At 42.3% G+C, this 25706-nt stretch overlaps 2 protein-coding genes across 7 annotated transcripts in view; one reads left to right on the plus strand and one right to left on the minus strand.

The window, feature by feature from the left end:
• DOCK4 (dedicator of cytokinesis 4) overlaps positions 1 to 23252 on the minus strand; it is a 263237-nt gene extending 239985 nt beyond the window's left edge. For 4 of the 5 annotated variants that reach the window (XM_075427733.1, XM_075427730.1, XM_075427732.1 and 1 more), the window contains exons 1-2: positions 6594 to 6648; positions 6340 to 6397 (exon numbers count right to left, since the gene is read on the minus strand). In XM_075427733.1, coding sequence (XP_075283848.1) covers positions 6340 to 6397; positions 6594 to 6596 — 61 coding nt within the window. In that variant the 5' untranslated portion in view covers positions 6597 to 6648. Of the gene's footprint in view, positions 1 to 6339; positions 6398 to 6593; positions 6649 to 23070 lie in introns of those variants that run through there. The other variant, XM_075427729.1, reaches the window with a different exon arrangement.
• A 196-nt stretch (positions 23253 to 23448) lies between these two features.
• ZNF277 (zinc finger protein 277) overlaps positions 23449 to 25706 on the plus strand; it is a 58614-nt gene continuing 56356 nt past the window's right edge. The window contains exon 1 of one of the 2 annotated variants that reach the window (XM_075427906.1): positions 23449 to 23533. Coding sequence is in view for 1 of the 2 variants with exons in the window: in XM_075427904.1 (XP_075284019.1) it covers positions 23491 to 23533 (43 nt within the window). In the remaining variant the exon portion in view is untranslated. The remainder of the gene's footprint in view (positions 23534 to 25706) is intronic. The other variant, XM_075427904.1, reaches the window with a different exon arrangement.

The raw sequence follows: 25706 nt of genomic DNA on the forward strand, positions 1-25706 counted from the left end.
GACAGTACTATATGTACACTGACACAGCAAGAAATGCTAGACCCATTAGAAAAAATTCACTACAACTAGTTTTGAAAACTAGGACATAGCAGTTTATTCTGTGCATGGAGAGAAATGCAAACACAGTTTAATTTTAAAAACAAATCTAAGCTCTTTTTCCAGGAGTTTTAGAAGCAATTATTAAAATTAACTGAGAATCCACATTGTTTTCCTGCATCTTTGTAGCTCTCAGTAAATATTTCTTCTCACTAGCCTGCTTCTATGAGTTGAAGTGGTTTTGATTAACATTACATTAATATCAAAAAAAGCAATTTCTGCAGGAAAAAAATGTCTAATTACCAGAGAAGCTGCCATTCATAAGTTAATACCTTATAAAACAACTTATTAAAACAATACATCTGTTTGAACTAACAGGAGTAAAATTTTTCCAAAGATCTAGTTTTTAACCACACTTATTTCTATAAATTATTATAAGTAAATACCAACTTCTTTATTTTAATAGTTACATATATTTGTTTTTACAGTAAAAATCCAAGTTCTCCCCTCTTTTTTTCTGGTTTAGGTAAGGTCAAGTATCTTCAGTAGTATTACTTCAGATTCACAAGTCATTAATAAAGAACAAAATTCACTCCATTATGTCCACTTCCAAATTCACGTAGGCTAGCTGAAAATTGTAACAGTCTTTCGCATTATGTGAACCATGGAAAGGCGACTGCTTCTCAGAATGAGACAACCCATGGTAAGTCTTGATTCCTCATATGCTAGACTGCCATGAGGCTTGACGAGGCACTTCAACCTACTGAATTCCCACCTACCCCAGCACAGTAATGTTCCAGCATTTACACTTCATGACACATACACCCCTCAGCCTGCATACACACTTATTAGATCATATAGTCAGGTATGCAGTGGAAGCTAATTTAGAATTGATTACAGGTAGCTTACATAAGTGCTTTGACAGCATATTCATATCATTTTCAAGCTCAAGTCATAAATTCTCTCACATCGCAACTGATTGTCAATTTTTCTGAACTTTCTCAGTTCAGAATAACCTAGTGCAGCCTCAGGCCAGACTATTCACGCTGACACTTATCAGACAGTCTTGAGGTAGCTCTCAACGTGTGCATTACACCAACCCGCTACTGTTTTGTGAATGCAGGTAGGAGGAACTTGTACGTAAGACATGTGGCCAGTTTAAGGCATCCATGTTGGGTATGGATGAGGGTGGAGATCTCTAGACCACAACAGAGACCATTATTTCTATTACACTAGAACCTACAGGGCTCAGGACTCCAGCATACCAGACACTAAATATATTTAATGACAGCTTTTAAGCCACCGCTATCAATGTCCTCCGGGACCTCTAAAAACTATTATATGAAAATAATATGCTGTATTTGAGTTAATAATTTGAAGCCTTTCCAATACTTTTTGAATCTAAAGGTATTTCAAATGCTTTTTTTGGTACCAGCAGGTATTCGGAAGAACTGCCTTTGCAGCTGCTCTCCGTCACCTTCCAAGCTGGTATTGAGAGGCGCCCAAGGGAAGGCAGGCACCCGTGTAGCTCCGCATTTGCCAGGCAGGACAGAACAGAAGCAACCGGAGTATGTCTGCATCAGACCTGAGCGCTTGGACACACACCAGAGTGGTCAGAGCATGCGAACAAGACAAAAAACCCCAAGCAAGTTAGCACAAGGAGTCCTGGACAGGCATCTGCCTGTTAATCATCAGTCTGTTTTCATTTCCCCTCCTGCAGCTCCTGCTTGAGATGGTTCCACTTTCACAACTCCAAAATTTTACTTCCCCAAATCAGTCCTGTTGACTTCTTGTCACTCACTCTCTATGTAGTGACCTGCTGCAAGGCATGTGAGAAGAACTTGAAGAGGAAAGCTGGAAACAAGGACATTTATTTGGAATTCACTGATGAAGAGGTTACCAGAGGACTGAGCAGACCTGCTCAGTTCAGGCTGTAAAGGGCAATGGCCGCCCAGGACATCGGCAGCACACAAAGTGCTTGCACAGAGAGCAAACCAGAACACCTGCATTCCCAGTCAGTCAGTGCCAGCTGAACGGACTGGATGCTACTTCCCTCTCTGAAAAGAGGGAAATAACATCTTGTCTCCACTGCCCAGTGCTTTGAGATAGCTAATAAACAGGCTGCTGCTAAGCCACAGACAACAGGTGATGCTCCTGATTTATTTGCCTTCCACTTTCATGGGCTTAGGCAGACTGTCAACTGCCAGAGGCAGAGCTCCCTCATACCCCTTCTTCACAAATCCTCCTTCCACTGTCTCCAGGTCTCCCCTCTCAAACACCTCCCATGACAGTTTCAAGCTCCCACTCCTAGATGTCTGCTCTCTGGCTTCATCTTAACAAATTGAGATTTTTTTGCAAATAGAAGAGTTCCCTTCTTGTCTGTTCACACTTTGTATCTCTAAACTGTGTGCAGAGTACTACTAACAAGTCATGGATGTAGCTAACAAGTAAGTTTCAATGGAGGTGAAACATCTGAACTTGAGCAGTAATGGACTTCAAGGTCTCCTTTTACTTGACACGTACCTGTTAAGTATAAGAAATAACTGTTATGTGTTGCTCAAAATCAACAGACCTTTTGTTTTCCTGTAAGGGACATGTCAAATTTTCAAGTCAACTGGAGAGCTAACACATTGTCCATGTTAACCCTGAAGGACGCAGAGAATCACAGTGCTATCCAGAACACAGGATAGTGTTGACACACCAATAAACATAAGGAAAATGAGCAATTTAAAAAGAAATTTGAATATTTCAGGCAAACTATTAATCTTATAAAAGAAGCTGTTTCTACAGAAGCTATGTACCACTAGAGTCCAAGAAGTTTTCTAGACTTACTGTGCAAAATCTGGAAATAAGTGAAAGTACTGTTGTCAAAAAATATTCTGCTCTTGCTGAAAACATTAATCTCAATCCTGCATTACAGATACTACCAAAGTCTTCATATCAAGTAGAAATATCAATAGGAAATAAAAGTATTTCAGAAATACCTTAGTATAACCAGACATATCTGAAGAAACTCCAGTTTTACTTTATCCATCTCCCCTTCCCTTATGCTTGCTCCTCTCTCCCAGCAGCTGACAAGCTTCTAGTCTGATTCACAAAAATGGGTGATCAGAGTTTGGTTTTGTTCAGGTACTTTAGAACTGTCTGTCATGAGGTCTGCCTTTGATAACAAGGCCTTTCTGGTTCCAAATCCTGAAGAAGCTTAAATACTGACAAACAAAAAAAAGATTTGACAGCACCTTTTTTATGCAGCAAGTATGTTCAAAGACCTCATTGGTCCCCCTTGGGACTAATTGGTTGCAGGAGGGGCCAACAAGCTGTTGGCCATTCACACTGAATACAGTTTATCACAGCAAACTAATGGAGTGACAATTTATACATGCACTTAGGACTCTACCAGGCACAACAGCTTAAGAACCAAGATCACTCTCTCCAGACAACAAAAATTATCAATAGCTCGTGTATGGCACGTTCATATCATGTTTAAGCCAAAGTAAGTCTAAGCTTTTCTCCAGTGGCAATGTCTGGAGAATAGTAAAGAGAATATGGATCCTGTTTCTTATTTCAATAACCTAACAAGGCAGGGCAAACAAATGGTCAGTTTTCAACCCAACTGTTACTACACCTAACTGCTTCCGACATTGATAGAATCTCTTGTCCAAACGCCCAAGACTGAGACGTTAAAAGAAAATAAGACAGAACTATGCAGTGCACCATGGAACTTCCAGTCTTCTGCATTTATTTTGAGAAATAAGGCCATAAATTTTAGCCACAAAACATAACTGGACTTTATTTGCTTACTTACAATTATGAATTGGGAACAAAATACTGATTTTCTTCATCACCTTTTTAAACTCTTCCTAGCATACAGTGTCAAAATCTACCCAGGCTAAAGCCCAGATATCCTGAGCACAAAGCCAGTGAAAAAAGAAAGTAAATAAATCTCTGGAAAGCTTGGATGCTCTAATAACTCTATCTTCAGAGTATATCAAGCAAAGCTCTTACTTGTTATCTTAATCCAGATACTACTACTTCGAACTTGCAGTGGCACATTGCTTGCATATAGCAATCCACTACTTGGTGACACAGTTTGTACACCATTGAACAAAAAAAATAATCTCCATGTGAACAAAAAAAATAATCTCCATTTGACACTAAAACCCAGCTGCCAGCATGTGATTTGCACAAGAGTAACAGCAAATGGTTCAAAGATATAATGTCTTCCTCAACTGATCTTTATAACATACAGTTATTATACAGTATTTTGCCACTTGGGAAGTCTAAACTTCATGAACTGGACACGACACCAGAAATCTTCCTCTATATCAGGCGACACCAGGCCAGACTTCCCTCACCTAGCTCTGAATGCTCACAAGAAACTAGTTTTAAAAAGAAAATTGTTTCCATGTGCATTGTTTAGTTTCATTGTCTTTCTAATATCCTGAAAGCAGAATACTACACACTAACTGGTATAAGCTGGACTTGTTTGTCTTATTTCAGGAATTTTCTGTAAGTTTGGGTTTTTGTTTTTTTAATAAAGATTTATCATCTTGTGGTGTAGGCTTGTTCTGTGGTTGATTCTTTTACAAAGCAGGGGAGGAAAACAAAGAAATGAGTGAAGGAATGCTGGCTCTTAAGTACATCTTTGGTACCCAATATATGAAAAAAATCAAAAGAGAACATAAATATTTACTGTGGAAAGCTTAAGAACGGGAGCCCAAGTATTCCACTTCTGTTAAATAAATTATCAAAACCAGTAGGCTATTCTTAAAGAATTCTTAATGTTTCTGTTGAAGCCTCTGTAGCATGACAGCATAGAGGAAGCTAAGTTTCTTGACAACTTACACTCTCACCTTTAACTGGGAACCTCATGACAGCCCTCTAGGATGTTAGAGGGAAACCTTAGCACCTCCAGACACTACAGGGGCAATCCAGCAGACTTCTAAACCCCACATGTACACAGACCTCACACAGGCCCCCCTACACATCTCGTGGTGCAGTCTGCACAGCCATGTCCTGATGCCAGACCCCATCATCTTAACACAACAGACACTTCAAATGCTGGAAAATGTAGGCATTCAATCCTCATAACAGACTCTGTGCCTCACAGGCTAGAGTTCCCATTTCAGCATTGCCAAGTCACTGTAATCTGCTAACAAGCAATAGAGCCAGCTAAGAACGATGCACTTGTCCAGCCAATAATGCAAGTATGTGCATAGCTGTCTATATTTAGGTCAAATCCATAGCCAGTGCCTGCTCAGCCTACTTCCTGCTCCTGTCCGAACAGCCAGCAGAAGACAGTCCAGGTAGTCAAGCCATCTTTCGAAAAATGCCATTTCCTGCAGGTATTGCAGAATGCAATGGAAGCAGACACCAAAATAAGAGCAAGTGTTCCTCAGCCACCTACATAGGCTCTGCAGTATTCCATCCTATTCACTCAAGCAGACCAAGCCTCTGAGAACACTAAATGCATGCATTGGTCTCCAGAGACAGACAGGTGGTTAAAGCTCAAAAGCTGAGACCCTCTTGCTATGAGGTGATGGCGAGTTACACTCATCGACACTTACGCATACGGATGGCAGTGCCAGGTACAGATGCATTCTGAGCAGCATGGTACCACCGGACACCCGTGAAGATGAACGTGGCTTCATACAGCTAATGCTGCTCTGAACACTCACTGCAACACAGGTACTGTCAGGATGGGCTGGAAGTGTGCCATGGCCTCAGTGTTTCACAGACTCTGTGTTTCAGCTAGGGATGGCTTCTCCAAGGTAGTCTTCACATGCAATGAGTCATAACTTTTTTGTCCATGTGATTAATGCATTTTTAAGAGTACAAGATTAAAAACAAACCATTGGCATTCATACTGATACTAGAGGTAATTTAAGTTTTTTCTACAAAATTTAGTCCCTTAATGTCCACATGCACCCAAATCACTGCATCATCGTTGTATCTTGACAAAAACAGGACAGAAACTTTAAAAACCGATAGCAGTGTTTAACAGTGAGAAGTCACAGAACAGCCAACCCTTTTTTCTTCAGTTTTCATCAACCAACCACAGACTTAACTCCTGAACTATCTCAGCTATGTCAGAAGATATAAGTACACAAGCTTTCAGTCAGCAATGACAGCCTGCTTTTCAGCGTGCTGCTTTACAAACCAGGCGCTGAGGTCATGCAAATTGGACACAGGCAATGAGTACATCAGTAGTAGATGTGGGAACACCACTCATTACTGGACACTCCCCATGCAGCACTCCAACCACCTCAGGCTATTAAGGGATTCACACTCAAAGGCATTTACCATTATGTCTCCAAGTCAGATTTATGATCCATGCTTCCTTTTTCCTCAGTTCTTCATGCTGAAGAGATACAAACACAGACAAAGAACTGAAGCTTAAACTTGCATGTTTTGACAGTTCAAGGGATACTGTCATGTCCCAGTAGCATGCTAGCACTAACTTGACGTTTCCCACTGGGGACAACTGCCAAGCTCATGCAGAGCAGAAAAGCCACAGTGTGACTGAGCAGAACTACACAGCTGCCGTTGTGTCTTACCATCTGAAGTGTATGAGCTGGGTTGAGGAAAGCAAGCGTGGAAGTGCAGAAGCTGTCATCCTCTGTTCTCCAACAAGCCCATGCTTGAATGGCCAACAAAAATTCAAATGACTGCAAGAACAGCAAAGACCCCCAAGCGGTCTACAGCATAGACCTTACCCACATGATTTAAGTTCTTTTTACAAAAGGCAATGCTGAGATGCCAGAAAATGAACAAAACCCACATTTGCAAAGGGAATGGAAAAACAGAAGCAGGTGGTCAAGCAGCTAAGCTGGCAGAGCATTTGGACAGTAGCCGAATGGCCTGAATTCGGTCTTTAGTAAGGTCACCAGTGTCTCCCACACCACACACAACTGTATTACTTAAGTTTAAATTGTATTTGTGACAAGAAAACAGAAAGCACTTTCAAATGCACATTTAAAATTGCAGAAGTGGACTGTAGAAGGGTACAGACATTTAAAACATTTTAAGATTATCCATTGTGATTTATCAATTAAAAGGCCACTACAAAGGCATTCATCACTTCTGTTGCGCACAGCTCATAACACAGGTTCAACTCCTGTCACTCTCTGCAACAGCCCTTTGATGGTATTTTGAGCAGTATTGGTACACATGTACACACACACACACTCACCCTGTTTCCTAACTAAAAGTGCCTGCCATCAGCCCCAGAACACTCGCTCTAAGTGGCAGTCTAATATAAAAGCCCTGCAGTGTGCAATCAACCTTCGTTCAACAAAATCACACTCATTCATCACTTTCTACACTTCTGAACAAATACACACTCTTCATTTTATTTAATAAATGGTATTTTTGGTACACAAATTCCACTAGTGTCTGCACTTCACTGATGTGAAATGAGGTGGCACAGACAATGCAGTGAATGCTCATGTTTCGTACAGTGAACAAAGCATTTCTTTTAAAGCCAAGTCATTTAAAGCCAAAAAACAAGAGTGTTTTTACCACTTGAAAGCTCACAAGTGAAATTCAATCTTGATTCCCATAAGCAACAGGACACTGACAGTCTACTACCTTGGTGAAACAGCATTAACAATAACGTCTTACAGATACAGAGATCTGTAGCATCTAAATCTTTCAAAAAAAAAAAAATCAACCACTGTGTCATCTGTAGGTCACATGAGCAACCGAATCCCCAAGTTGCAGCTAAATACTGCTTATTCTGAGCTAATGCACTAGCGCTTCAATGCCTTAGCCTGTAACACAGGAACCAGCATTACCCCATGGGCTCTCAATTCAAGCACTCTTCTTTGGTCACAATCAAACACTGAGCCAGAAGTTTCCAAGCAGCCTTCTGCAAGTGAGAATTTTGTATGTTCAGGAACAGCTCGTTCAGAGAGCAGCAAGTCCTTACTGAGCACCACAGGACAAGGACTTTTGATTAGCCCAAAGCTCATTAGCAACATTCAAGAATCTCTCAGGGTCTAGCAAACTAAAACCCGCGTGACCTACAAACTAAGATAAATACAACTGATTATACAAAGCTCAAATCTGAGGTCCTTACCTAAAAGCACACAGCTATACAAGATACCATGAAAAATCAAGCTGAATCCAGCACTTCAGAAACAAGACCATGTCAAGATTTTTGACGTGTGCTTTAATAATATCCAATTAGTACCCCAAGTAATGTTATATATCCTTTCCAAACCATAATCCCTGACAGCACACTGTCCAGAAACAACTGCCCAGAAAGTCTGCTCCCCTCACTGTCTTTATTCTGCAAGTTTTGCAGCAAACCTTAATTACAACTTCAGTACTGGTCAGGCAGGCAGCAGATGCCACAAAGATACGATCAGTGGAGCATAAAGAAAGCTTCTCAAAGCTTCCCAAAGTTTCATACATTTTTGCGCTTTGCCCTACAGTCGTAACTCCTCCTTGCTCTGTGCCTACCAGCTTTCCCCTCTCTCAGTTCACCAGTAAACTCTTTTGCAAGTCCCACTCCACAACCTGATAAAAGCACATGGCATTTCTAACCTCCCTGCCCTGCCCGTTCCTTAACTCAGACTTCATAATCCCTCATCCAGTCTCTTGTTCCCAAACCCAGCTCTGACCACCCTCTACCAGGTTTGACACATCTAACTTCCCAGGCACATCCCTTTCCAAGTCTCTCTTCAGTTGAAGCTGCTACAATGATCTGCAAGCTACCACACTTTCAAAAAAAGCCCCTCCAAAAGATTACAAATAAAAATACATACTTTAACCTAAGTGTTTTCAGTTCACTTCATGATTTATAGCAATACAAATAGTTTCTAGGTAAAAACAGTTTGTAAGTAACCATAAAACAACTGGCATAAGATCTTTGTATTTATCTCTACACAACTGTACAAATAAATTTCTTTTTCATATTATCAGAAAAATAAACTAATTTAGCCTGAAACTAATGTTGTACAGAAAAGATCATGTTATTTGGGAGGAGCACATAGGTAATTTAAGTAGGGGGAAGGGTAGAAGTTCTGGTTCTAAACCCTTACTGCAGGAGATATTAGAAGAGCCAAGTGCCAGAAAAGCCTGCCAAGTGCTATTCAGCCCCACACACACAAGTGTATAATGCTGACTTGAAGAGAGCTTGGTGTGAGATTACAAAGCAAATTATATTAAATTCAGCTCCATCTCTAAGCCTGGCAAACTTGAGGTATTTAAATCAGCTGTACTGTTGATGTGCTGCAACATTTAACACTAGTAGCATCAGTGTTCCAATTCGACATCTGAAACCGAAGCATTCCTCTCATCTCCCAGGGCCCTGCATCACATACCGCAGGCTACAGAAATGCCTTCACACATTCATTAAGTCAACATCCATACAGAATACAAATTTCTGTTTAGCCAGTACACAACAACTAACACTAGGAAAAAGTCAAAGCATTTTATGGCTGAACTCTACACTGATGAATTTCCAGAGCTAAAGTCCTCTACAAAGGAAGAAAAAAATGACTCCATGTTGGAATTACCAGGTATCCAACATTCAGAACTAAAAAGAAGCAAAGTTAGACCCGCCCAAACAGCTTTCCTATTAAATACAGATCCAAGACGACCAAGCCATTCTTTTCCAAACCACTGATGTATTTTATTGTTAAATTGTCTTTGTATCAACCCCTTCATACAAGATACAACCCATAAAGCACTTCCTTTTGCAAACTGACATTGTCAATTTGTAAAAAAAAAAAAAAAGGCAAAAAAGCTCAAGTAGCACATATACATGTGAAGGCTAAGGGTTATCTAAACTGTTTTTGCAAAAAGCAACAGTAATATTGATGCCTGATAACAACTATCTGTCCCTTAAATTATAAAGATACTTTAAGGATTCAAGACATCAGGGGAAAAAGTAAATACTGACATTTTCAGACAACTTACATATTTTAAGATCACACTATGGAACTCTTCATAAACAGAATCCTGGATCTGAGCCATCACAATGATTATCAGAAATATGATAGCTCTTTTTCCTCCACTCACCTCCTAGTTCATTGTGGTAGGGCTGAGCAGCAGGGTAAAGCCTTATGTGAAAACTGGTTGAAAACACTCAGCAATTGGAAGTGTGCCACGGGCAAGGCAACTGCTATCTTGAAGAAACTTGGAAAATATACCTACACAGGTTATCCATCACATTCCAGTTCTTATTCTCATACATTTCTGTACATCAAGCACACCCACCACATACTCGTGGTGGTGTTTAATATAAAAAAAACCCGCTTTGAGCACAGTAAAAGTCATCTCACAACTACTCTAAAAAGAGGGGAAGATGCTCAAGAACACACCTCCGATACAATGAACATTATACATGTGTGTGGCCCTCTAGCTTTACAGCTATCATACTAGAGAAGTTGTAAGGATGCTGTTTCACATGTAACAGACATTTGGAAGTCTGGTATCCCCATAGACCCCAGGCAAATAAAAAAAATTCCTCCTGCGCTAAAGGTGCTTGCTATGCGTCCAAAACTTACTTTGGTAGAAAACAAACATTGCACAATTAACAAAAGAGTACTTCCTCTAAGCTTGAGTCCCAGTTTTCGGACCTAAAGAAATGACAGAAGTCTGACAAAGGAGCTGGGTGACAGGGACAAGAGCCCAAAGAAGGGCACACGACTGTGGCAGTGCTGGATGCCCCAGGCACTCCACTGAGTTTCCAGGAGGGCCAGAGACATCCACAGCAAAGGGGAAAATGAGACAAGACTAGTAGAGATAGTTGGAGGGAACAACTGCCGAGGCTTTTTCCTCAGAATTACCCCAGAACTATCCTGACTGCAGAGGCAATGGTAATGCTCAAGAGCCATCACTTCATGATAAAACAGCAGATCTCATTAATCTGAGTGTATTCAAGTTCTCATATCAAACACACTATTATGTTATCATTCCAAAACACGTATTTTGATTATATCAGGTAGAAGTGTTTATTTTTCTTTCCCATGTCACTATATTGAAAAGACTCAAAGTCTACTTGTTTAAGTTCTGGATGCAGCAATGAGACACAGATGCCTCAAAAGGGTATTATGTATGTGTTCATTTTACTTTGTTACTTACATCTCACTGAACTGCTGCTGTACATTTACTAGTTCTCAGTTCTGTCATTGTTCTACTTTTTTCCAGAAGTCCAATTTTGCCATGGCACAAAACAAATTTTACATCCAAACTGAAACTGCACCTTTAGAGTTTTTAGTTTCTAATCTTGTGACACTCAAACTATTTTAGCAGCCTGCTGAACTGACAGAATTGATCCCAACTTAATGTCCAAAATATGTGCTTGGGCAGTTCTGCTTGTTGCACGTGAAGACAGTTTTTTGAGATAACAAGAACAGGCAACTGCTTGCCAAGCAGCCTCTAGAGTAGGAAAGCACTTCCTGCCATGCTAGTGAAAGTGCTCCAAGTAAGACTTGATCTGAACAGCATTAGCAAGTAGGAGTAACTCAAAACCTGTAAAAAAGTTTTAGCAGTAACAGTGGGTTCAGTAAACAGCGCACTCATCAATCCAGACCAAACATCTAGGTGAGAAGATGGACAATCTATCTACTTCAGCTCGTTATTTCTTCCTTCCCACAAAAACAGCCATACATTCTTGACAGGTCAACTAACTTTCTCATTAGGCTGTAGCTTCCCATTACTCCTCATCTGATGTGCCTGTGGGTCAGACCAAGCGAGCGAGCTTCTTTTGCCCCCAGGCTAACAGCAGCAAGCCAGTCATCCCTCACCAGGGAGGAAGCCGCTGCCCTCGGAGCCGTGCACCCAGTGCTCCCATTTAAAGCCAAAAATCCCTGCTGCTTGGCAGCACCAACATAGCACGAGGAAGCACCAGCATGCTGTGGCTGCAAGGCACTTCGAGCAAGGCACATGGAAAGCCTTTGGGTCCTGCCATCTTTTGTACTTTCAGCTGCTTCGCCCCCCCCATGCTGGCACATGTACTTTGGCAGACAATCTGAGCACAGCTAGAGATGCTGATCCATCAGAAATCCGTCCCTGCCAAAAAAGTGATTAGTTTTCAGCCAGATCAGCTCTTAACTGTTCTTCATAGAAGCTGTTACAAGGGAGCAGGGGGGAAGCACATGGCCCAGAGCTGAGTGAGCACCAGAGCTGGCCCAGCGTGGACATGGTCATGCTGGTCCCCAGACAATTACATTCTACTTGCCAAAGCTTCCCCACACACATACTCAAGACAATACGCTATTCTGAGTTTCCTGAATTACTTCAACATATGGTACTGTAGCAGTGCACATTCCTATTCTACACAAACCTCACATTTTATACAAAATCTGCCATTTGTAGCCTGCAGAGTGCTTCTGAGGTTTTACATAAGGTATGTAGAAACTTAAATAGCATTTTACACAGGTCATTAAAAAGCCAAACTTACAGTTCTGTAAACAATAAATCTACTTCTCAGATTATCCAAAACAATTCCAGCTTGTTAGCTTCACTGCCCATTCAAAACCTTTCTGCTAAATAAGTTTATTCTGGACCTCTACTCCTCTAAAAGCGGGCACCTCCCCATCAGTCCAGTCCCTTTCTGCTTGGTCATTATTTTGCCGAGGAACCCACGGAGAGGCCAAACACAACAGTAAAGACCACAGACCTCTCACCTGTTCAACCACATTTACGCCTCAATTACAATGCTGTTAACTGGCTGCTCAAAGAGAGCTAGAGGCAATATTTATCAATATAAATTTAAACAGATCTTTGTAAGAATCATCACAAAAATCTATGTGATTCTCTAATGCTACAGTTGCACTTTCTGTTCACTAGGTAACATTTTTCTGATTACACTGAGAAAAACAGGGAATCATAATTTGTGCTTGTTTAATATGACAACTAACCTCTGTACTTTAGCTCAGCCATCTTTAAAACTGGTGTTACTTAATACATCTATTAAATACACAGTTTTACAGGCATTGCTGTTCAAGTCCCAGCCTATTCAGTAGAATGGAGTCTTTGCACTACTAAAACACAGAAACACCTTCCTTTGCATGCAAATACATTAAAACCCAACAATTTTCAGTTGTAAAGGCTTCCCATTGAATTTTCTGAATGTAAACAAGCATGACCACACTTAAGCTTGAAGATACAGAAGCAGTGGACGTGATCTAGCACTGAACAGACAGATAGCAGCAGCATAACTGACATCACTCAGCCTTCATGCTGCAAAGAAGCCAAGGCTTTTCATCCAGGGAAGAAGATTTAAATACTGCTTCTTAAAGCACATTGTAATTGTTCAGGTTGAGATAAAGCTACTAATATTAAAAACATTTATAAAACAAAACAATCGTGTTTTCCAGAGGCAACCACTGACAGTAGCTTAAAAATATAACTCTGCAGGTGACTATGAAGTGAGTTCCATATTACCCTGTCTCTGAAGTTGGAAAGCCCATTACCTCACATACCTCTGAATATCATTTACCATGCCAAATCTCCAAATACCACCTCCAAAGACTAAACTCTAAACCCAACAGTTGCCTCATATGCAAGAACACCACACACTTTCCTGGAAAAATACTTCTTATTCCAATATTTTACCTATTTTCACCATCTTTTACTATGCTTTTTCAACTAATGGGTGGAAAGAAATTGTTCAAAGTCTTTGGATAACCAAATCATTATAAAAAGCCTAACTGGTATGCAGAAAAGAGTCTTTTGTCTTCCAATCCAACTTGCAAAAAATAATAAAATCAGTTTTTAGGGTATTGAATTTAACTTTCCATTAATGTAAGCAACTGGAGAATCCGTAACTTGAAGTGCTTACTATTATCACCGACATTTTCCCAAGACACATATAACAGCAAAATATGTGCAGGCAGATATCTCCACCTTTACCAATTTATGCTGGCAAGCAATAGGAATAAGCCCATTTGTTCAACAGAGCTGGGCGCTCAGAACTACATCTGACCCAGTGAGAGGAATTTTAGCTTTCGGGTCTTGTCATTCCAAGTGGAAGAAAGGATATAATGAAGTAATATAATTTTGGCTTGAGTTATAATTAGCTATTCATTTTTTTCTGATATGGGTGGGTGGAAGAAGAGAAGCAAGTATAGCTACAGTAATGAACTCTGTACAGAACCAACACGTGCTCTCTTACACCGAAACGGAAGAACAGGGATCTTCTGTTTTCCACCTTAGGATTTCCTCTTTTTTTGTCTGAAGTTTTACAGACTAAAAAAAGGAAGGAAGCTGGGGGCAGGGGGGGAAGGTAGAAGAATAGGGAAGAGACAGATAAGTAAAGAATGGTTAAGAATTTTCCACTATTAACCATGAATAACACAGCAGCTCTGCCAGCTGTTGTCCACTAATTGTTTCAAAAATACATGCTCAAATTTCTTCTTTCTTTATCCTAATAAGGAGCAGTTCTGAATCCCACGCAAAGGCAGAAACTGCCATTTAAGTTCGGTATCCTCACTGTACTAACAGACCTAGTACAGATGTTAGGAAAGGAACCATGCAGCCTAGGAAAGAGGCATTATTCCTTCAAGGTACAGAATATTAGCCAACTTTATTTCTTATAAAAACCTACCACTATCACTTACAAAAAAAATTAGCATTTACAACCTGTGACCCATCTCTATATGACTTAGTTACAGGGAGTGTACCTCACAGTTGTACCTATGGAATCAGAAGTAACCTTATGAACCACTGATGACATTTAAGTTTCCCAATGCTACTTTTTTTCCCAAAAAAATAAGTACACTTCAAATCCAATAGCCATCTTACACAGGGTTTTTCCTCAGAAGAACAATTTTCTGTGTTTTATGGGTAACCACCTACAAAAGCATGAATGCCTCTTCTCATAATTACAATTATTTCACACATATATTCTAAAACATATCTACAGCTTGATTAAGGATCAAACTGTTACCTATAGCTGTTTGTGTAATACAATAATGAAACAATACAACTTCTATTGCTAACTTGCCTTTAATTTATGTAACAAAAAGCACCAGAAGCACTGGTTCCCCCTCACCCCTATATCTCATACATGCTTAGCTCACTACACTACTCTGGAGAAAAGTTAAAATAAGGCTTCATGGAGTAATCGTTTCCTTTTTGCACTGTAACATGTAATTTTATAGAGTTTCAAAAAATGAAACATTAGCCTACTATATGTTGTCAATGATTTATGATAGTAAGCAACAATGCTCTGTTTTAAAAATAACTAAACAGAATTCAGTGACTTCTGTTACAGAATAGCCCCTATTGTGCTGTTGGTGCTCACCTCTTATCCATAGCATATATAGATTCCCGCACACTCAATGCAAATTATTCATGAAAACATGCCAGTACACACCTTTGTAGTTAAGAACTCATTTTACATTTCTAAATAAAACCCGGAAATTACAAGTTCAGTGCAAACAACAATCAAATAAAGAAATCCCAAGCAATGGATTTGAATGGGCACTCCATCTTCCTCTGCTGCAGAAGGAGCCAAACAAGCTCATTATTTAGCTGCTGACTGCATTAAGACCAGGCCCTGCCTGCTTCCAGAGCCCTGGAAGGACACACATGGACACTTGAAATCCAGTAACACAGAAAGCAAAACTGAAGTAAATTTAAGTTATTCCTCAAATGCCTTACTGCAAGTTCTGTAAACAATCTCATTTGGAGGTTTATTACCTCATCTACTATTTGTGTCCTACACACAAACTATCAAGAAAACAAAACACAATGTACTAGAGAGCTGAGTGAACAGACTTTACCCACTTTCAGCTGTAATAATTCCAGCTGTTACTATTAAAGAAGTAGATAAATAACTGCATGCAAATCTGAAAAAATAAGTTGACTTGATTCCTTAACTGGAGAAGGATGAAGGGTGCAATGAGTATCAGCACAGTGTTTTCCCCTTCTATTAGTTCTCCTTCAAGAGCACTTTTTTTGCCTCATTCCTTAATAAGGCTGGGGGTTATTTTAATCCTGAAAAACTGATTTGATTTTATCCTATTCTCTTACTCAAAACAACAAAAAACAGCAAGCACAAAGCATTACAAATTGCAAAATCCAAGCTTCTTCCTTCGTCCCTGCAGCCCAGGTGACTTTCAGAGCTGCACCGTTTGCAGCTCTCCTATCCACCCTTGAGCATCTGGAAGTCAGATCAGCATTATTTTTGAACAAAACATTTCAGGTGCCCAAGAATGCAAAGTTGACAAGTTATCATATCATATTTAAGCTATATAACTGGGAACACACATTCTGAACAACTGGAAACATACATTACGAAGAGAAACAGAAAACAGCTTTCACTTCAGTTTCTTGTCATTGTAAGATCTGAAAAATACACTACTTTAAACATACAAACTAATGGCAAATCATTGTGGCATCCAAGTGTCTTTAGTTGTTCATCACGCACTGCTGCTCTAAACAGGCTCAGCTTTTAACAAGTACAGTTCCTAAATCACATCTCTCACAACAAAGCAGTCAGACAAGGTGCTTCCAACAGGCTTACGCGAGAGGAAATCTGGGAGCCAGGGTGGCCGGCAAACAGGAGGAATACCATGGAAAAGAGGTGCTGTTCACTAAGGACACATCAGCAGAAATCATCAGCTGACGAATACAGGATGGAGATTGACTGTCTAGACAACAGTATTCTGGAAAAGAATCCTAAGGATTGATTAGCGGTTCCTCACTGAATGTGAGTCAAGGCGATGCTATTGCAAAGGAACAAACATCACACCAGGAATGACAAGCAGACACATTGCCTAAACCATACCCTAAAAGCTTCTCCTGCTTTACCTGATAAAGCATTCCTGTCCAGTTTTGAAAATAGAGCAAATGGTCAAAGATAAGAACAACACCATCTGGAAAGGATGAAATAACTGGAGACACTTCATACAAGGAAGAGGAGACAGTCTTAGCAAGTCTTCACATACACATAATACATGAAAAAAGGAAAACTACTCTAGTGCTAAACACTTTCTAGTAGTAAGATGGCTAAGCACTCATTACATAAGTTGCAGATGCTCTGTTATCAGCATTTTAAAGAACATGTTGGCAAACATCCTTCAGAAGTGACAGAGTTGACTTAGCCATGAGAAAGCAGTACAGACCAAATCTCTCAAAACTCTTTCTAAACTAATTTTCCTATGTTTTTTATTGATCACCTCCAAAACAAAAATCAATCCTTTGTATTACATACTGCTAGAGACATTTATGACAAATTAAATGCATGTGACTAATCAGTAAAAAGCAACATCTCCCTCCAGGTTAGTCTCCTGGCTTCCAAATCACTGGGAAGAGGACAGTGGTCACCCCAAAGGCATTCTGCCCAGCTCCTCACAAAAGAACAAATAGCAAGAAAACAAAGAAAAGCACAACAAAAGGTTACTCAGTGATGTAGACAGTTACATACAAAAAACCTACAGTAACAAAAGAAATTCCAGACTGAAAGAGAAGCAAAACCTTCACATTTCAACCCTTCTGTGCAGAACCACAAAGATAAGCTTGAAAGGACTTTGAGGGGTTACTTAGTTTGTTGCCCTGTACCTTCACAGAATCAACTACAAATCCAGTAGCACAAAAACAAAAGACACCAAAAAACCACCCACGCACAACACTCACTCTCTCAACACTACAGAAATGAAACACATCTCCTAAGGGTGCAAACCCTCTGCTGAAAGCGCCTTGTCTCAGCTGCTGACTACATTCAAGTGTCACAAATGATCCGAGCAGTCAAAATGCTCTCCTCAGGATCTTCCCTGATCCCAAGACTCAAATCACGGAGGACTTTATAGACCAAAACCTACACAGTGAATTACACTCAGAAATGAACTGGAAACTATGGAATGTGGTACACAACATGTTCACCTTGAACCAGGCTATAACTGTGAAACCTATTTTATTCTGAAGTTTCATTTCTGGGCTGCAGTTTAGGGAAGCAAAGAGATGTGTCAAAGGCAGACACTCTTGCAGCAGTGCAAAAAGTTGCCAATATCTACATGGTAGGAGTAAAATAACCAATCATAGCTTTCTTGACAGAGAAGTTAGTGACTCCATCACATGCTGCCTGAGCTCCCAGAAGCAATCACAGGTTACATTAGCATATGCTAGATTGAAAAAAAAAAAACCACACACATTCTCCCTTTCAGCAGGAAAACCACATTCTTACCTTCACTCCTCATATTGTTTAATTCACCATCATCCCGTCATCTTTTGGCTAAATCTGACCTAGCTGGTAGCCACAGAAGTCCAATACTGAGAATGGTGGCAAAAAAACCCTTAATACAGTGAAAGAAAAACTGTGTCATCAGTATACAGCTAATTGTGAAATAACATCAGCCTTCACAATCTTTCCCCGTAGCTCCAGATCTGTGGTGAAGAGGAAAGATGAAATCTTTGAAGGGCACTATGTAAGAAGCCACTGATGAACCAACCAGCTCTGGGTTGTCCTTAGTAGATAATAAAGGCTTTCAAAACATCACATCCACACTAAAGACTCCAGGTTTTTGGAGGCACCTGTTAAAAAAAATCCATTTTGAAGTCTTGATTTAGTCTTATATCACAGCAATTTCACGATTTCATCTACACTTGTTTAAGTTAAGGCTAGTCTTATGACCAAAATGACTTAAAAATCTCAACCTGCATATTCTGCTCTCCAATGCAATATAGTCAGTAGTTTGTTTTTTTTTTTTTTTTGTCCAAAAGCTGTGGGTTGAGATCATTCCATTTTGGAAAGATACTGAAAGTTACTGCTTATATAGAAGAACCAGAAAATATCCTCTTTATCTGTCTGACAACCTAAACTGATGTAAAAGCCTCTGTGATAATGCGTCATGTGTCAAAAGTCTTCCTATAGCAAAGACCCACACATTTTCCATCTCAGATATTCCCCGAGTTTTAGCTATTTCATGAAATGCTAATGGGCTCCCATGGCCCCAGTGACCTGAAGGGAGCACTGGTATCCTGCCAACTTCACTCTCAGTGCTGCATGGTACCTCACCTTCACCTGCTTGCAGGTGACCAGCCCCACAAAGCATCACAAGCTCCAACAAGAAAATAAATACCATCCTCCAACTGTTCATTAGCCATATGTGTGGTTCATGAGCCCTAAAGTGCACTGTGTTTTGCCCTGCCTCACCCCTGAACAGTTTTGGGGCAGCTTGACAGAACTTTTGGATATAGATGATTATTAGTGGCCATATTAGTGTAAAGCAAAAATACAAACTGAAACCCACATAGAAATGCGAGGCAAAATCAACACAGGAGAACAGAAGAAATGAGATTGAAGGCTTCATTTGTTCTATTTGTGGATGGGTGAAAAGCTGATGAAGTGTTGGTGTTAAACAAAAACACATTATATTAGAAGTCTAGCACAGTTGTTGATGTGACATTAACTACATACTAGTCTGTCTTTTTGTTGTTGAGCTAAATAAACCAAGCTCATTTACAGTAAAGTTAACTTGCAGTCCAAAAAGCAATCGTAGTACAAAGATAAAGATGTCTTCACTATCTTTCAAGAGGATTCCTAGCAAGGCTAGTCTGGCTGCAACTCAAAAGAGCAGGGCACAAGCCAATTGATTTGGCTTTTGTCTATCTGCTAGTCAGTAGCACTCCTGTGATCAACTAATACACCCCTGTCTTTTTCCTCCTATAAGCCTCAGCTTACAGCACAGAGTCCTTTGATCCTTTTGTTTCTCTGTCTATAAAATAGGAGATGGCCACACTTCATACCCCCTTGGGAAGGCAGATTTATGGCTTAACCACACTAAAAATACCAAGCACTATTTAAACTTGTCTGAGTTATAGTGAGTTATGCTGTACGGAGTGACTTCAGGATCTGGAATAACGTTCTGCTTATAAGTTACATGATGCATTCGGCAACTATTTTTAATTAATTCTCCTTCATTACTCTTTCCATCCTAATCCAAAAAGTGCCTTCCCGAGAAATGCTGAGCAGCTTTGTGTAGGTAAATCACATTCCAGAAAGCGTAACTGCATCCTTACAGATTCAGGTGAATCTACAGATCCAGCGAGACAAAGAAAAACTGATCCTCCATATTCAGGCTATTAAACAGAACTTCTATCTTTACTCCAAACAGCAGCTACAAGATAATATGTAGTCCTGTGATTTATTTATTACAGCTAAAAGTTTCCAGTTTGTACCATCCAGTAAGAGTCACCTTTGAAAGCTACACTTACCATTTTGCTGCTCACAGAGCATCCACAGCTACACAGTCTTAAATGACTGATTTTAACAGAGGGATTGGTTATTGTTCTACACAACGTTGTTCTGTTAGCTTCTAAATTCACATAGAGCAGCACATAGCATCTATGTAAGCCAACTCTATTTAACATCTACCAGATTTCACTATTAACAGCAAAAAAAAAAATCTTACTTCTCCTACCCTTACATCAGCATACTTTGTGCTAAATACTCCACATAGCTGACCACTGGATCCTTTGTGCGATGCCATCACTAGTTTGACACAACACCTTAAGGTGCTATTCAAAACACATGGAATTTCAAAATGAAATACAGAAGTTTAACCTTCTGTTCTGAAAATAAAGAAATCAAAACCCAGACAAAGCACACTCTCAGAACCAGAAATACTCCAGTGCTTATTTCACCTTTAGCACCCTGAGAGATAATAGATAACCGACAAAAACTATAGCTTTAGAAATAAAAACACATAACTGCAGTACAAAGGGCACCACATAAGTGTAATAATGTTCTTCATTACCACAGTATATTTCTCTACTAGGAAGTGAACTGGCAGTGTGTCTGCCTAATAGTAAATGAACTCTGACTAAAGCAACCTGCTCAGTAAAAAGCAATTAGGTATTATCAGTGGCTAGCAGGCAGAAGTTTAAAGATTTGAAGATGACTGTTACTTGTATTAACTACCCCTCAAAGTGGGAATCAGTCAGGCTGTGCAAGTGAGCAACAGCCACCTGGTCACCAGCAACCCTTCAGTGCAACCAGGTGGCTGTTGCCTGGTTATTCATCCATTTTGGCATGTCACAGTAGAAATGCACAGCACACAGCATGTGCTGCAAAATTCAGATTGAAAAATGCAGATGAGGTCTGATGTCGATGCAAGCCTTGAGCTCTTTTATACAAAGGATACATATGCTTGGCACAGCTAATAGGGATTCTCAAAGGGGGTTTATAATGCACCTATTTCACCGGGGCAGATAAATATATTGGTATTAAAAAAACTGTTCGGAAACATAATAATTTCATTACCAAAAAAGAAGAAAAAAATTAAGATATATAAGCAGATCTGTGGTGCAAAATGCAGGTTTGATCTATGAAATTTACTTTGTATGTAGTTTAAAGAATTCTGCGGCAAGATACAACTATTTCTCCTGCTTCCCCGACCACTGCTACAGAGCACAATAGCTCATACGGTAATTGGGTGTGAAGATTTTGCAGACAGCACTCATCACGCAGGTGAGTGAGCACAAAGCATAAAACACATTCCAAGAGAAAAATTAAATTACTTTATGTTAGTACTTCAACATTCTGCAGTGGTCACATGAACTACGGTATCACCCCCATCCTAGGGGCACAGGAGGACCCAAACTGAACAGTGGCTTTTTGTTACCATCTTGAATAGCCTTTGGAAAGCAAATTACAGAAAACCATGGAATGAACTGAAATAAGAATAAGCATCTTTTTTGTGACTATATTATATTTACACAAATAAAGAGGATCTTTGTAGCGAACTACATTTTCTAGTCAATCCAAAGGAAGCCCACTATTCAGAAACTGCAACTGTATCTCTTCAGCAGGGATAAGATTTCAGTGACACCAGCCCTGTCAAGTGGGCAAGAGCTGGACAGTGATCCATGTGCAAGTACCTCAAAAGGTTTACTAAACATAGAAACTTTTATTTAAGGGCTATCACTTGATTGTTTAGCAACCGGGGGTAGTTATTCCAACGAGGGGAACAACGTTTGACTGCTTGTTTCCAGTATTAGCAAAGATGCTCCATAGTGACTTTTAGCTCATAAATCAGGAAAAAAATTGCTTCAGTTGTGAAATAGCACACTATGCTCGAAACTAAAAAAAACAAAAACCAAAAAAAAAAAAGAAAACCAACAACAAATGGACAGGGAGGAGGGCTGCGGCTTGAAATACTTGACTGCTAATATCCAGCATGCCATTCCAGGGAGTCCCAGGGCGGTTCTTAAGCCTCTGCCCGTCCTCGTAAAGACAGGCGGGTGGGCAGGACTGATCAATACCTCGCAACCCAGCTGTGACCCGGCAAATCAAGAAGTCAAGAAAATAAATCCCACCGCTGATCTCTGTAATTTCACGTTCCGGGGACGGCAACACCTGGGACCAACTCCAACCGGGACGGAGCGCTGCTACACACCACACACACAGCTACACACGGCACACACACCCCGCTACACAAAGGCGGGCTCCGGGCTCCTCCTGCGTGCTCGGAGACACGCGCAGCCCCGCGTTCAAACAGACGGAACGTGGCGTACTCCGCCAGCGGGGCTGTGCCGCGGCTCAGCTGCATCTGTGTGGCGGGGGCTTTTGTCCGGGACGAGCCACCACAGCTCGCCCAGGGTTTCATAGGCGGTGTCAAAAAAAAAAAAGCTAAAAAAAAAAAAACGTGAGGCTCCCTGACCACTCGGTAAGTGAAACGAGAGGGCTCCAGAGCCCGGCACCGGGCAGAGCCGCGCAGCCAGCCGAGGAGGCGCGACCCCCGCAAGCGGCACTTTGTCTGGCGGCCGCCGAGGCAGCGACGCGGCCCCCCCGGCGAACAATGCCCGCGGCCCCGCCGCCAGGGACCGTCCCCCCGCGGCGCCTCTTCAGGCTGCTTTGTTTGCTGATGTTTCCCCCAAAACACCAGCCTTCCGCCCGCACACCCTCCCAGCGCCGGCGGGGGACCGCGACCGGCCCCATCCCCGGGCAGCGGCTCGGGCAGCGGCCACCCTTTTGTCGCGCCCCTGAAGAAGGGGCCGCTCCCCCGCGCCCCGGGACGCGCTCCCCCCCGGCCGCGCTGCCCCGCGAGCTCCCGCGCTCACTCACTCACTCACCCACGCCGTACTTCTCGTGCTCCGTGGGTATCCACATGCTCGCGGCGTGGGCGCGCCCGCCGCCCTCACTCCGCCGGCAGCCCCTCCGCTGGAAGCGGCGGCGGCCGGCGAGAGCGTCCGCTGCCCGGCTTCTCCCGCCGCGCCTCAGCCGCGGCCGCCCGGCCCCACCGGCAAAGCCATTGTTCTAGGCGCGGACTGACTGAGGCGCGCTCGCCGCCCGCCGCTTATATGCCCCGTCCCGCTGCACGCCGGGGAACGTAGTGCCTCAGCGCGGCCGCGCCCCTCGCCGCTCGCGGCGGGGGCAGAGACTACGAGCCCCGGCTGGCCCCGCGCTCCCCGCCGGGGCGGAGCGGGGCGGAGCTCGGCTGCAGGAGGCCGCCTCAGGCCGGGGCGGGAGGAGCGGCGCGGCGCGGCGGCGGCATGGCAGCGTCCCGCGGGGTCGGCGGGCCGGCGGCGCGGGGAGGTGGGTGCGCTGAGGGGAGGCGCGGGGGGCCCTCCCCGCTCCCCTCCGCCCGGCTCGGCGCGAGGTGCCGGGGCGGGGGAGCGGGGCACGCTTGTGGGACGGCCGGGAGCCGTCAGGGCCCGGCGCGGTGGGCGCCCCGCCGGTCGCCCGTCGGAGCGGGCTTCCGGGGAGAGCCCCGGGCAGCCCCGTTCCCCGGCTCCCGGTGGTTACCGAGCCTGGTCCTCCTGGTGCCGTTCGCTTGGCAAAGCCCCCAGTTCGGCACATGGAGCCGAGGGGAGCGGGAGAGGTTTCGACGGGGAGTTGTGCTGGAGGTGGGACATGGAGCCGGTAGTAGCCTGGGTGGCTTCTGACTCCTCACGTAAATCGGTATCTCGGCGCGGAGAGAGAGAGAGAAGAGCAGACGGCGTGCGGGAATGGGCTGTGGGGGTGGCAGCCGGGGGTGGGTCAGGCACCTTGAGCAGCAGGAACAGCCGAGTCTCTCTCTGTGAGAGGCCTGCATGTCTGCGTCCTTCCACAGGCAGCTTAGCCAGAGCTCGCCTCAGGTAAGCGGCAAGAAGCCCTCAGGCTGAACCGGGCGATGTGAGGCAGGAGCAGGAGCCGGAGTTACATCTTCTGGTCCTGGGGGAAGGAGCAGATGGAAAAATGGGGGGAAAATCCAGTGGTACGGTGCTGCTCCGCAGGCCTCAGCAAGTACGGTCTGTCTCTGAGATGAGTACATCTGGTTTTAAAAAAACATTTTCCAAAGAAATCATTACTATGAACTGGTAACTACAAATGTAGGGGGATGATTCAGTCTGAGCTGAAAAAAAAAATCGGGTTTAATGTTTTCACATTTAAAGAGAGGCAAGTGGCTGGATTTTTTCTGAGTTCAAGTTGTCTTTTAGCTTCTACTGTCATGCTGAATTTTTAAACCGCTGGTAGTATGAAGGACATAACATAAGGAAAAGTCACGTGCAAGCAGGCAGTGTCAAACCTGGAGTTAGAATGCACTTATTCCATGTTTATACTTCTAGTTGCCAGACTTTGGTAGTGACTCATCTTCTAAGTGACCTTTGTGTTGTTTCTCTAGTATGTACTCTGCTTCCGTTCATAAAAGCAATATCACTTTATTTATGTCAGTAGTTAAAGCAGTACTCTTTCTTTATTTATGTGTTGCAGCATGTTGGCCTGAGCCTCTCCTACGTGAAGAGCCAGACCCTTGTAGAGCACTTCCACACTGGTGTAATTGCACCCAGGGGAAAAGCTGTGCTGTTTTAACTGTTGAAAAGGACGGTTGCTTTGGTCTGTACAGGTCTTCTGTGTGAAACCGTGTGTAAGTCTGTGGAGTACTACAGGTGATGAGGTTACCCTGAGGTCCTTCCAGGTAACTCTTGCAAAGACATTGGCACCAGTATGAAAAAAAGTTTGTTCCCTTGGAATTCAGAGGCTTATGCTCTTTTCCTGTTAGTGATCTTGAACACTCGTTGAAAGGATTAGCGAACTTTCGGTGTCCTTGCTCCCAAACTTGCTTTGCATCCCCTGTCAGATCCTTTGGAGTCTCTAAGTGACGTAACGTGTAAAGTTGCTGTGGAAAATCAAAATAATAGGTGCCAGGCTAAATTAACTTCCATTCCAGCCTACAGACTTCCCCGTACATCCAAGCTGTCCCCGTCTCCATAAGAGAGGGCTGCCAACATGCTGGCTGAAATTCTGCCACAGCCTTTTAACTGCGGTCCATCATGCTAACCATGACTGACTTCAGCATGTTTGTATTAGGCTCAGAGCCCGTCTTTCATCTTCCCTTGAACAAAGACAAGACTACCCAACAGCTGAAATACTCTTTTCAAAATTATTCATTCAGAGCCCAGTCGTTTAGGGTAAACAAATCTTATATTATAAATCACATTGTCTGTGGGCAAAGGAAGTACCTCACCCTAATATTTATCATTTTCCTGTCTCTGAGCGAAATCCTTATTCTTTCAGAGGTTTCATTTCTACAAGTCCATTTGCTCTAGAAACATCTTGTACTTGCATATACATCTAAGAAGGTGTGTCACTTCTTTGGAGACAGTATACAGGAAAATTAAATTAAATACTTTTCCCTGTCTTGCTGTTTCCTATTTACAGGGAAGCCTGTGCTTGTATATTCTAATCCAGGACTGTGTTGCTTTCTAGTTAGTTCCCTCCAGCAGCC

This window comes from Opisthocomus hoazin, chromosome 8, assembly GCF_030867145.1.
Source record: "Opisthocomus hoazin isolate bOpiHoa1 chromosome 8, bOpiHoa1.hap1, whole genome shotgun sequence".
Classification (NCBI taxonomy): Eukaryota; Metazoa; Chordata; class Aves; order Opisthocomiformes; family Opisthocomidae; genus Opisthocomus; species Opisthocomus hoazin.